Source organism: Microcaecilia unicolor, chromosome 13 (assembly GCF_901765095.1).
Source record: "Microcaecilia unicolor chromosome 13, aMicUni1.1, whole genome shotgun sequence".
NCBI lineage: Eukaryota > Metazoa > Chordata > Amphibia > Gymnophiona > Siphonopidae > Microcaecilia > Microcaecilia unicolor.
Genome location: NC_044043.1, coordinates 24,968,180 through 24,982,413, shown reverse-complemented (window position 1 = coordinate 24,982,413; position 14,234 = coordinate 24,968,180). Strand labels below are relative to the sequence as shown.

The window sequence follows — 14,234 nt, the reverse complement described above, 5'->3', positions numbered from 1 at the left end:
ATGTCCGCCCGTGCCTCGGGGGAGATAGGCCCGGACTGTCCTCGTGTCCAGCAGTGCTCCAATGAACTCCAATTTTTGAACAGGAGTGAGATGGGACTTCCTTTAAGTCCAGAGAGCATAGCCAATTGCTTTACTGAATCATGGGAAATAAGGGTGCCCAGGGAAACCATCCTGAACTTTTCCCGGACGAGGAATTTGTTCAGGGCCCTTAGGTCTAGGATGGGACGCATCCCCCCCTCCATTTTCTGTTGCATAAGAAAGTACTTGGAATGGAATCCCAGCCTCTCTTCCCCTGGTGGAACGGATTCGACCGCATGGGCCTTTAGAAGGGCGGAGAGTTCCTCTGCAAGTACCTGCCCGTGCTGAGAGCTGTACAAATGAGTTTCCGGTGGGCAATTTAGAGGTTTGGATTCCAGATTAAGGGTGTATCCTAACCGGACTATTTGAAGGTATCCTGGACCGGATGGTATTCATCCTAGAGTACTGATAGAACTGAAAAATGAGCTTGCGGAGCTACTGCTAGTGATATGCAACTTATCCTTAAAATCGAGCGTGGTACCGGAAGATTGGAGGGTGGCCAATGTAACGCCCATTTTTAAAAAAGGCTCCAGGGGAGATCCGGGAAATTATAGACCGGTGAGTCTGACGTCGGTGCCGGGGAAAATGGTAGAGGCTATTATTAAAAACAAAATTACAGAGCACATCCGATGACATGGATTACTGAGACCGAGTCAGCACGGCTTTTGTGTGGGGAAATCTTGCCTGACCAATTTACTTCAATTCTTTGAAGGAGTAAACAAACATGTGGACAAAGGGGAGCCGGTTGATATTGTGTATCTGGATTTTCAAAAGGCGTTTGACAAGGTACCTCATGAAAGGCTACAGAGGAAATTGGAGGGTCATGGGATAGGAGGAAATGTCCTACTGTGGATTAAAAACTGGTTGAAGGATAGGAAACAGAGAGTGGGGTTAAATGGGCAGTATTCACAATGGAGAAGGGTAGTTAGTGGGGTTCCTCAGGGGTCTGTGCTAGGACCGCTGCCTTTTAATATATTTATAAATGATTTAGAGATGGGAGTAACTAGCGAGGTAATTAAATTTGCTGATGACACAAAGTTATTCAAAGTCGTTAACTCGCGACAGGATTGTGAAAAATTACAAGAGGACCTTACGAGACTGGGAGACTGGGCAGCTAAATGGCAGATGACGTTTAATGTGAGCAAGTTGAAGGTGATGCATGTGGGAAAAAAGAACCCGAATTATAGCTACGTCATGCAAGGTTCCACGTTAGGAGTTACGGACCAAGAAAGGGATCTGGGTGTCGTCGTCGATAACACACTGAAACCTTCTGCTCAGTGTGCTGCTGCGGCTAGGAAAGCGAATAGAATGTTGGGTATTATTAGGAAAGGTATGGAAAACAGGTGTGAGGATGTTATAATGCCGTTGTATCGCTCCATGGTGCGACCGCACCTTGAGTATTGTGTTCAATTCTGGTCGCCGCATCTCAAGAAAGATATAGTACAATTGGAAAAGGTGCAGCGAAGGGCGACTAAAATGATAGCGGGGATGGGACGACTTCCCTATGAAGAAAGACTAAGGAGGCTAGGGCTATTCAGCTTGGAGAAGAGACGGCTGAGGGGAGACGTGATAGAGGTATATAAAATAATAATGAGTGGAGTGGAACAGGTGCATGTGAAGCGTCTGTTCACGCTTTCCAAAAATACTAGGACTAGGGGCATGCGATTAAACTACAGTGTAGTAAATTTAAAACAAATCGGAGAAAATATTTCTTCACCCAACGTGTAATTAAACTCTGGAATTCATTGCCGGAAAATGTGGTGAAGGCGGTTAGCTTAGCAGAGTTTAAAAAGGGGTTGGACGGTTTCCTAAAGGACAAGTCCATAAACCGCTACTAAAAGGACTTGGAAATATCCAAAATCCCAGGAATAACATGTATAGAATGTTTGTACGTTTGGGAAGCTTGCCAGGTGCCCTTGGCCTGGATTGGCCGCTGTCGTGGACAAGATGCTGGGCTCGATGGACCCTTGGTCTTTTCCCAGTATAGCATTACTTATGTACTTACTTATGTACTAGGTTACAAGAGGCCACCTTTGGTGAAAAAACATTAACCTGCCTCCAACTGGCAAGTCACCCGGCACAAACACTTTTACTGTGGCTATGCTTTCTTGGAGCAAGTCAAAAGCCCATCCCTTGCTTTTGCTGAGGAACAGTAGGGGCCTTGGGCGCACGCTGTTGACGGGAACGAGCGTGCTGGGACTGAGCCTGAGTAGGCCGGAGAGACGCGGGAGTGTACCTATGCCTAGAATAGGAATAGGGAGCATTCTGTGACCCACCAAAATACAACCTAGATGAGGAAGAGGTAGCAGAAGGTGCCCGGCAGGAGAGAGAAGCCATAACATCAGTATGTTTCTTGATCTGGTCAACCAGATCTTCCACCTTCTCTCCAAAAAGATTATCTTCCCAGAAAGGAACATCCGCTACCCTCTGCTAGACCAAATGGTCTAGGTCAGAGGCACGCACCCATGAGAGTCTGCGCATCACTATACCTTGAACAGAGATTCTGGATGCTACAAAGGTGTCGTATGCGCCTCTGGCCAGGAATTTATAACACGTCTTCTGCTGCCTGACCTACTGACGAAAAGGTTCGGCGTGCTCTGGAGGCAGGGCATCGACCAAACTAGACAGCTGCCGCACCAAGTTCCGCAAGTGGATGCTCGTGAAGAGCTGGTATGATTGTATATGTGCAGCGAGCATAGCGGCCTGATACCTCTTCCTCCCCAAGAGACCAAGGTCCTAGCTTCTCTGCCTGGGGGCAGCATAGTCTCTAGAACTCAAGGCTCTTTTGAGGGCGGAGTCCACCACTATGGAGTTATGGGGTAACTGAAACCTCATCAACCCAGGCTCACCATGGATCCGATACTGGGAATCTCTTCTTAGAGATCATGGGACCAGACAGAGGGGACGCCCAGTTTCGCATAAGGACTTCCCTGAGTACCTTATGCAAAGGAGCTGTCACTGCCTCTTTAGGTGGAGATGTGTAGTCCAGGACCTCAAGCAACTCAGCCCTGGGCTCAGCCTCCACATCTACGGGGAATGGAATGGCCTGAGCCATTTCCCACACAAAAGAGGAAAAGGAGAGGCTCTCTGGGAGAGACAGTCTCCTTTCAGGCAGAGGGGAAGGTTCAGAGGGAATCCCAAAGGACTCATCTGAGAAGTACCTGGGATCTTCCTCTGACTCCCACGAGCGCTCCTCCTCGGTGTCAGAAAGCACTTCCCTCAGTGACCTCCAAGACCGAACCCGCCACGACCCTGAAGACCTACGGTCTTCAATGGCGATGCCGAGGGGCCGACCCCCACATGGACTGTGGCGAAGCTTCCTCCACAAACGTTGATGGGGAGTTGAACTGGGTGGCAGCCAATACCGGAGCCATAAGCGGCACCGAACTCAGGGACCTCACAGTGGATGGAGGACCAGACGTCGAAGCAGATTGGCGCAGCAGTCCTTCCAGGAGCTCTGGAAGCAAGGCCTGTATTCGCTCGTCGGAGAAGGCTGCGGAACGTGGAGCAGTCAGTGGCAGATTTGCCTGAGGCTCGGGAGCAGGAACCGGACTGCTGAGAGGCCGATGCATTGGCAACTCCTGTATGGAGGGGGAACGGTTGTCCTGGCGTTGACACTTTTCAGGTGCCGAATTCCTTGGCGCCCCGGAGCTCCCGACACTATGCGAATGGCGTCAGTGCTACTTAGCCTTCGCCCGATGCACCTCACCGCGACTCCTCGATGCCGAGGACGACATCGAATCCCCACGTTGCCTTGGGGTTGGGTCCTACGATGGATGGTCCCAGGGGGTTCGCATAGTAGCATACTCGATGCCTCGCTACTCCCAGTGTGAAGTGGCCTGAAAAGCAGCCATGCCTACCTCCACTCCTGATGCGTCCCCTCAATGCAGATGTCTCCAACCCCGATGCAGATGTCGAAGGACCGGACCAAGCCCCAAAAAGTTTTTCTTTATGGGCTTCTCGAACTAATTGAGTCCTTTTCTTCATACGAAGACAAAGGACACAACGAGCTGGGCTATGGTTGGGCCCAAGGCACTGGATACACCATGAATGGGTATCTGTGCCTGAGATGGTCTGGTTGCACAGAGTATAACATTTGAAGCCGCTGGGTGTCTTCGATGTCATGGATTGGAAGACAGAACTGGCTAAATCAAAAGTCTCAATATGTAAAGGGTTTAAGTCAAACAGTGGAATAACATTGCACTTGCTTCCCTCTAGTAAAAACAGACTGGCAAATGTAAAATTCAAAGTCACAGCTTAAATAAAAATCATATTACTAAAGTATCAGTAGGCTTAAAAGCAACTTAAAGTAAAAAAAAAAAAAAATTTTTGTTAGTTAAAGCCAGCAGATTGTTTCTGTCACACATATTTGGCTGTATTTTCCAAAGATCTATGCATGTATAGTTGATGCTTGTATATTTTAAATTATGCCCTTATTTCTTAAGTAGTTGTGTTATTATTTACCTTGTTAATGTATACTGTATAAAAAACCCTATGCATTGTCGAGTAAAGCTCTGAGAATGGGGTCATCACTATACAAGCATGAAAATATTATACTTAATTGATTACTAAAAAATATCCATTTGTGTAACTTACACTTTTGATTATACTTATGCATATTTGTGTACATCTATTTTCATTTATGATTTTAGTCATGATTTAATTGTGTATTATGAGTTGCTTTTACTTTATGATTTGTTTCATGATGGTTAGACAAAATGCATAGACAAAATGAGGCCATGTCAGGCTCTGTTTATACTTGTGCACTGAAGTTTTGAAATTTCTCTCTATTATATCTATGTCATCTACTTGGTGATATACTATGTGTGCACATTGCTCATAGCTCTATAGATCCCTGCTTCCCACTGTTCCCTGGGTGCCATCAATATCCGAGACAAGCGGATACCTCCTCAGTGCCGGAGTGCCCCCAGTGTCCAACACAGCTCCAGGGGCCATAGCGACCGATCCCTCCAATGCTGATGTACTGGACTTAGATGCGCCAAAAGGTCTCTCCTGCAGGGTGTCATGACTCTTTTGGGTTCTTTTCTGCATATGAGAACTGAGTTTACAATTAGAAGCCTTACGGTCAGTCACAGAAATGACCTTGCTGCACCAAGAACACTTCTTAAAACTACTAGAGTTTTTAAAGACACTGGTGGAAAAATAGCCAAAGCAAAATCAAATGGCTCAATTTTTATTTTTTAAAGGAGGGGAACACCCACTGGGAAGCTCAGACCTAAGCAGGCTGTAGAAACGTGGAAAATCAAAGAAAACTTAAAAGGGCTTAAACACTAAAAAGGAAACAAAAAAAGGGAATTGGTCCAGCACTACTCACAAGAGGACAGGGAAGGCTGCAAAAGAAAAGACATGCTGAAGAGAGCACAGACAAAAATATCTTCTCAGCTCTGTGGAAAAACGATATGGGAAGGCACATGCACAGGTGCGGTTAGGGCTGCCAAAACCTTCTAGAAGCTGTATAACACTGGGCAGTGTCGGCACCAGAGTTCCAATTGGTGACTTCACCCACATGTGGTAATATGTATGTCCTGCATGTCCACAGAGAAAAGAAACTACTCCCAATGTAAAGAAAACTGCACTAAAGAGTAAAAAACTTCACCGATTTTAAAGATGCATCTTTACAGCAGCTCAAAGCCAGCATAGAGATGCAGTACAGGAGCAGAAGAACTTTACTTCAGATGATCCAATCATCACTGGTTGCCTAAGACACTATGATCCCCTCCCTCCCCCCAATCTGGCCCTCATCTCACAAAATGTCTCTGGTGGAACCTGGTCCTCAAATTCCACCCCAAAGATTCCCCTGGTGACCACTGTCCCCCTCCCTCCCAAAATACCCCAGGTTCCCAAGTGACCTCCCCTTTCAATACCCCTGGAGACTCTTAATCACACCTTTAAAGCTTGGACATTGTTCCTGCCTCCGTGCTGCCATTTTGGAAAACAGGAGCACCTGTCCCCATGTGGTGCATACTGAGACATCTCATGGGGTCAGTCTGCCAAATAAGGCATTGCTTCTGCCCCTCCAATTTTAAAGGGTTACTGCAGGGGAAGGGGTTAGTGACTAGGGACTTTTCTTTTTAATGGATTTATGGAGTTAGGAGAGAGGGGTCCAAGGATTTCAGTATCTCTGTCTCCCTGTCAGTGTGTAAGCCAATTTCCACTCACATTTATAGGAAGATAGATATTTTATTCTCATTGCAGCAAACAGCTGCATTCTACAACAGCAGTGTGCGCTGTATTTTTTGACATCACACAATTTTTAACTTATCAATAATTTGCATGCCATTTACTTACAGCAACAGGGGGCAACATTTTTGCATTATGCTTGTGTTACGAGGAGAGGTTGCATACCACTGTGTAATGCACACAAACAGAAAGATCAGACATATCACACAAAAACAGAGAGAGGAAGAAGTCATCACAGTGTGCCATACTGATAGGAGGAAGAATGAGAATGTTACATATATACTTGAGAAATAAGACGACAAGATAGGCCTGCACTTGCACACACTGGCTGTTCTCACGTGGTAGGGGTTACTTACGAAGTCATCCTCATAATGAAGCTGGGGTTGCTCCAGAGGGATGTCACTCTGGTGAATCTCCAGTCTCAGCTGCAGCTCTCGCACTTGTCTGCGCAGAACCTCTACTTCCTGTTTGTAGGTGGCCTCAATCTGACGTAGCCTCTGCTGCACCATGTCCACAGGGAATGGGAGTCCATCATCATCCAGGTAACCTGGAGGCATTGGTGATGGCAAGGCAGGAGCCAGCAATTTGGTGGATGGTGCCTGCTTCCAGGACCAAAAAGACCGATGACTGCAGCTCTTAGCACACAGCATGCTAGTAGGTAAAGGGCTGTAAGGCTGCAGCCCTTCCCTTGGGGAAGGGTGTCCATTCATGCAGGTTCCTGTCAGCTTCAGCTGCCTGCTGCTCAGGATCTTCTTACAGCAGCCTGGAGCCTGGGGTCTCTTGCGGCCCACATCTCCACTTGGAACAGAGCTTGCTAGACCAGGTAAGCTTTCCCAGTTGGATCCCAGGAGCGAGAAGTCACTAATTTGGCTCTGGGACACCTGATGTCTGTAAGTCCTTAATTCCATTGGCCCTTTCCCAGTTATACCACTCTGCGCCACATCGTCATCCCTTCCAGATGTGCCTTTACCTGGGTCTTTATGTCTGCTAGACACATTCCGTTTGCTGCACTCTGTGAGAGGATCTTCATTCTGATGCTTGGCTATAACATCTCTCGCCATAAGGTTGCACATTTGGGCAGGCTTCTGTATGTCCCTTCTCATGCCAATCCTCCATGCCAAACCCTCCTCTTTCAGCTTATCCTCCTCACCAAGTCTCTGTTCACAGTCTGTACTACCACGTGAAGGGGAAGGAATCTCAGGGATGGTAGATGGCAGGCCATTAAAAATATCCTTCAGGACAGGGTCTACAGTAAACATTCCTACATATTCATCTTGGTCCAGTAATGTGCCCTGTAGACCCATTGATATACTGGGATCTGTTGGTGCGTGTGCTTCTGGCCTCTCACTACTGGTGTAACATGATTCAGAACTGACTCTGGTTTCCTGACAGTGGTTGTTCAGGTTGGGGTCACTGGATGTACGAGTCAGAAAGCTACTGCTGTCACAGGCAGAGAGCAGATCATCCACAGAGCGGGTTTTGGGCATCCTGACAACCAGAAAAAGGATTTTAATCAGTGAAAGGGAACAATATGATCAGAAATCAACATCTCTCAAATAGAAGCAGGACTGCTACCCTCTTTATTCTTGCCCAGGTTAGAGGAGCATTCATTAAGACATCATGGTCTGCCACATTCTGCATCACTACCTCAGGCTAGAGTCCTCTCTGAAGGACTATGGGATTTGAATTGACCTCTGAGGATTATTATGGCATTCACATCATACTGTACCTGTCCAGCAGTCTGACACTGAAGTCTTGGCTCTGAGACATCGGGGGTAGGAAATGATCCATGCTGTCTTCGGCTGGAGTGCATGGAGAGGATATGGGCAGGTACACTGCTGTCCATAGGTGCAGTGCACGCACATGACACACAGGGTGCAGAATCTGACGCTAGCAAAGGGAGAAAAAGAAGAAACTAAGTTTAGCTTCAGGTAGAGTAAATCACACAATGGTGTCATTACAGGATGTACCGATTCTGCCTTCTAGTGGGATGAGAATGCATACGAGATGGCTTCAATGAAGTAAGGATGGACATTTGGGGCATTGAATTTCCAGAGCCGGCTACACCACAGCCAGTTAAATGCGATATTCAGCACTTAACTAGATATGGTGCACAGCATAAAGACAGGACTGACTTATGTGGTTTACCTTGACTGGTTAAGTGCTGAATATTAGAACTTAACTGGCCAAGTGCTGACTTCACCCCTAAAATGCTTGTTCTGTGTTAGGCACTAATCGGTCATTTTCAGTGGAACTAACTAGCTAAGTGCTGCTGAAAATTAGTTATTAGCTGATAATTTTGTTTCCATTAGTTTCAACAGATCAATCCACAGACTTGTGGGTTATGTCTGTCTACCAGCAGGTGGATATAGACAGAACACAAGAGTTCTGCCATATAGGACCCTGGGCAGTAGCCTCACTTCCAGTACTGTCAATACCCAAGCAGTGAACTAATAACAAACCAACAGAGAGAAATCTACCTCCTAAGATCCATCCAGAACAGCACATATCTAACCTTCACAATGATCAACATGTAACACTATCCTTAACACCAAGCCCCGCTGCAGACTGTCCTTTACGGAGGACAAAATGTGAGCAAAGGAGGCCACAGGTGGCACCACAGCCTTGGTTGAACACCAGGACTTGGAAGGTCCTCCACACCCGAGCATGTATTTTTGTTTTCTACCATCTATTTTCTAAATAGAGTTCCTCTGTGTTCATCCCACGCCTTTTTGAATTCAGTCACTGTTTTTGTCTCTACCACCTCCGTCAGGAAGGCATTCTAGGCATTGACCACCCTCTCCGTGAAAAAGAATTTCCTGACATTATTCCTAAGTCTTAACACCCGCAACCTCAGCTCATGTCCTCTAGTTTTATCATTTCCCCCTCAATGGAAGAGATGTTTATTTATTAATACCCTTCAAATATTTAAACATCTGTATCAAATCTCCCTTGTCCCTTCTTTCCTCTAGGCTATTCATATTCAGGTCTTCCAGTCTCTTCTCATTCGTCTTATGGTGTAAGCCCCATATTTTTTTCACATTCTTCTGGACTGCTTCTAGTCTTTTTACATCCTTAGCAAGATATGGGCTCCCAAACTGTGGGGCCTCACCAGCGACTTGTACAGGGGCATCAATACCTCCTTTTTTCTGCCGGTTACTCCTCTCTTGATGCAGCCTAGCATCTCTTCTGGCTACAGCTACCGCCTTGTCACACTGTTTTTTCATTTTATGGTCCTTGGACACCATCACCCCAAGGTCCCTCTCCCCGTCTGTGCATATCAGCCTTTCACCTCACCCCTTGGGTTTCCACTCCCCAAAATGCATCACTTTGCACTTTTTTGCATCAAATTTTAATTGACAAATATTAGACCTTTCTTGTAACTTTTGTAGATTCCTTTTCATGGTTTCCACTCCCTCCAGGGTGTCTACTCTGTTAAAAGTCTTGGTATCATCCGCAAAAAGGCATACCTTACCTTTTAATCCTCCGGCAATGTCACTCACAAATATATTGAACAGAATCAAACCAAGCACTGATCCTTGAGGCACTCCGCTACTCACCTTTCCTTCATCCAAGTGAATTCCATTGACCACAACCCTCTGGCATCTGTCTGTCAATCAGTTTCTAATCCAATTCACCACTTCTGATCCTAAATCCAGCCTTTAAAGTTTATTCAAGAGTAGAGAATGACATGGGGACAAAGTTTGTCTCCATCCCCGCGGGTTCTGTCTCCATCCCAGCCTCATCCCCGAAGGTTCTGTCCCCGTCCAGTCCCCATGGGCTCTGTCCTTATCTGCAGAAGCCTTGAACACTTATGATTTTATATTTACATTGTTTTTATTAAAGTATTAAAAGGAACAATATGCTGGTCAACTGTTGTGTATAAATTACAAATAGAGAACAATAAGAACAATGAGTAGTTATAATAACCCTCCTTCCCACCACCACCACCCTCTACCCTTCCAACCCCAACAATAGGTGATTTCTACTACACCAAGGAATCCTAATTCTCAATGTTAAAATGTCCAGGGGTATAAAATACAACCCGTTCTATATGCCCTAGAGGGGGAAAATATGCCCTATGAAGCACAGTTATGGTTCTTTAATCTGTGGATAGATAAGAAGTCATCAACAATCTCAGGATTCAATCTAGCTCTCCTGTCTTCCACAGTCCTTCCTGGAATAGAAGTTGTCTTCTTAGAAGATGTGCTGGTAGCAGGATATACAGGGACCCCCATGCAAATTTTGCTAGTTGTGGCCAGTGTGTTTGCTTGTTTTTCCAAAAAATCAAAATATCTTTGTAGGCATCACTTAAACATAAATAACAGTCCAGTTCATTAAAAGGCTTCAAATTAGAAAATGACACGGGGACAAAGTTTGTCCCTGTGGGCTCTGTCCCTGTCCCGTCCCCACGAGCTCTGTCTCCGTTCCCATCCCCGCGTCATTCTCTATTCAAGAGCCTTCTATGAAGGACAGTGTCATAGGCTTTGCTGAAATCCAAGTAGATTACATCTAGCGCGCATCCTCGATCTAATTCTCTGGTCGTCCAGTCAAAGAATTCAATCAAATTTGGTTGGCATGATTTACCTTTGGTAAAACCATGTTGCCTCTTGATCTTGTAACTTACTGGATTCCAGGAAATCCACTATCCTTTCCTTCAGCAACACTTCCATTACTTTTCCAATAACCGGAGTGAGGCTTACCGGCCTGTAGTTTCCCACTTCTTCTGTCACCACGTTTGTGAACAGGGACCACATCTGCTCTTCTCCAATCCTGCGGAACATCTCCCGTCTCCAAGGATTTATTAAACAAATCTTTAAGTGGACCTGCCAGAATCTCTCTAAGCTCCCTCAATATCCTGGGATGGATCCCATCCTGTCCCATGTCTTTGTCCACCTTCAATTTTTCAAGTTGTTCATGAACACTTTCTTCTGTGAACGGTTTAATATTCACTCCATTCTTATATGTACCTTTACCAGCTGACTGTGGTCCTTCCCCAGGATTTTCTTCCATAAACACAGAAGAAAAATACTTGTTTAGCACGTTTGCTTTTTCTTTATCGCTCTTCACATATTATTTGCCGTCCACAGCATCTTTCAGTCTCATAATTCCATTTCTAGCCTTTCTTTCACTAATATACCTGAAAACATTTTTTTGTCTCCCTTCCTTGTGTTTCTAACCATTTACTCTTTCGCCTCTGCTTTCAATAGACGTATCTCCCCTCTTGGCTTCTTTCAGTTCCTCTTCTCGAGTTTTCCTGTATTTCATAAACACCTCCTCTTTTGCCTTTATTTTCTCAACCACTTGTTTGGAGAACCAAATTTCCTTTTCTTCTTGCTTTTATTTAGTCTCCTTATATAAATGCCAGTACCCATTTTAATAGCTTCTTTCAGCCTGGACCACTGTCTTTCCATTTCTATGTCTTCCCATCCCATCAGATCTTTCTTCAGGTATGCCCCCATTTTGTTAAAGTCAGAATGTCTGAAATCCAGGACTGAGATTTTTGAGTGGATGCCCTCCTCAAACCAAACCATTTTATGATCACTACTGGACAGGTGAGCACCTACTCTGACAGACACACTTTCCCCATTTGTAACCACCAGATCCAGAGTTGTCCTTCCCTCGTGGGATCCATCACCATTTGTCTGAGCAGAGCACTTTGAAGGGACTCCACTATCTTCCTACTTCTTTCCGATTCTGCAGATGGAACTTACCAATCCACATCCGGCAAGTTGAAATCACCCAGTAACAGCACTTCCACTTCCTTTCTCAACTTTTGGATATCTGCAACCAGATCTTTATGAAGCTGCTCTCATTGTGTCAGAGGTCTGTAGACAACACCCATGTGGATAGAGGTTCCGTCTTCTTTTTTCAAGGCAATCCATATCACTTCTTCCTTTCCCCAGACCTCCTGCATTTCAGTCGCTTTAATATTGTTTCTGACATAGAGTTGCTACTCCACCTTTTCTACCATTTCTATAAATAGATTATAACCCAGTGTGTTTGCATCCCATTCATGGGAGTCATTGAACCATGTCTCCGTGATAGTGACTACATCTATATCTGTCTCTACCATCAGGGCTTGCAGATCATGAACTTTGCTGTTTAGACTGTGAGCACTTGTGGTCATCGCTTTCCAGCTACATTTCAGCGGCAGTCTCATCTTCTGTGTAGTTTTTTTTGCTTAGCCTTACCTACTATGGTATTGCTAAAAAGTGAATTGCTAAGATTGTCGGAGCTTATCTTTTGCTGTGATTACCTGAATTGATCTGCTTCTGCCACCCACCACTGCAAAACGAAGGTAATGCTGGTGAGGAGGCCAAATTGGAATATGCAGATAAGCCTCCTTGAGGTCCAGAGATGTCAAGTTGCCCCCGGGATGAATGGATGCTATGATGGACTGCAAGGTTTCCATGCAAAAATGCTGTACTCTCAGAGCCCTATTTACCCACTTGAGGTCGAGCACAGGATGAAAGGAGCCGTCCTCTTTGGGAACCACAAAATAAATGGAATAGCGCCCTGAACGTGCTTCTCGGGTGGCACTTCTTCTACGGCTCCCAAAGGCAGCAGCTCGCCTAGAGTGTCTCTGATTGCTGCCACTCTGGCAGGAGCCTTGCATGGGGATTCCAGAAAAAATTCCAGCTTGTATCCAGCCCGGATGACCTCCAAGACCCACTGATCCAAGGTAATTTTGGTCCATTCCTCCAGAAAGAGAGACAAACATCCTCCAACAGCAAGCTTGAAGGAATAGACCGAGACCCCATCATTGAGAGGGACATGAGGCCTGAGCTGCCCTGGAGGAAGAGGAGGTTGCAGAGTGCCTCTCCCCATGAAAGAACTGCTGCTTCTGCTGATAGCAGTGCTGCTGAAAGAAGATTTCCCTGGCCTGTAGTGCTGCGCCTCCTGAAACCGAGTGGGGGAATGGAAGGAGCGAGAAGCAGACTTAGGACTTGTCCTCCGGCAGCTGCTGACCCTTGGACTCGCCCAAATCCTTCACAATCTTAGCCAAGTCTTCCCCAAAAAGGGGCCAACCCTGAAAGGAAAGCTTCACCAATTGTGCTTTAGATCCGAAGTCCAATGCCTGAGCCAAAGCCTGGACTGCCAAGGACAGCTCCTTAGCTGAAACCAGCCGAAAATCATACAACAAATCCGCCAAATAGGCTAGACCTACATCCAGTAAAGGCAAAACATGGATTAGATCCTCCGTCGAGGCGGTTCCCTGCACCCAGCTTAAACAAGCCCAAGCAGCATAAGAGCCACACACCGCAGCCTGCAAACACAAAACAGCCACTTCAAAAGACAGTTTGAGGGAGGATTCCAACCTCTTATCTTAAAGATCCTTTAGGCCGTGCCGCCCTTCCCCAGCAGTCTGGTTGTCTTAGTCATCACCGAAATTAGCAAACCCACCTTAAACACCCGCAAGGATTCCAAATCAGCAAAGGCAGAACAAGAAGGATATTGTTATCATTTATTAATTTGATATATTGCCCAGGGTCACACAGAGCTGCAGAGGGAATTGAACCCAGTTCCCCAGGATCTCAATCCACTGCTGACCATCAGGCAGCAGTGGGAATCAAACCCGGTTCCCCAGGTCTGCAAACCACTGCATTAACCAGTAGGCCACTCCTCCACACTAACCACTGGAGTCCACAGTAACACTGCAGCTGGTTTCCCCAACTTGTTCACAGACAAGTAGTTTCTTATTATATTCTTTTATTTTTATTTATAAGGTAGGAGATTTCTGTCTTAAACAAATTCTCAGAGACCAGGGAGTTCAGCACCACGTAACTAGGGGCAGAAGGGTCCTGGCACCACCAGGTATATCCCACAGTCCACCCCTAATGAAAAGCCAGGAGCTAGCACCAATCCAGAGCCACACAGATGTCCATCCACCTGCTAAAATGTAACGCCGATTTTTAAAAAAGGTTCCAGGGGAGATCCGGGAAATTATAGAC

The 14,234-nt window shown here is 45.9% G+C and overlaps 1 protein-coding gene across 3 annotated transcripts in view; it reads right to left on the bottom strand.

Moving 5' to 3' along the window:
• Window positions 1–14,234, bottom strand: part of MTMR4 (myotubularin related protein 4) — a 314,547-nt gene that overhangs the window by 37,074 nt on the left and 263,239 nt on the right. For all 3 annotated transcript variants that reach the window (XM_030222077.1, XM_030222079.1, XM_030222076.1), the window contains 2 exons: window positions 8,009–8,169; window positions 6,636–7,767 (listed from right to left, as the gene is read on the bottom strand). In XM_030222077.1, coding sequence (XP_030077937.1) covers window positions 6,636–7,767; window positions 8,009–8,169 — 1,293 coding nt within the window. The remainder of the gene's footprint in view (window positions 1–6,635; window positions 7,768–8,008; window positions 8,170–14,234) is intronic.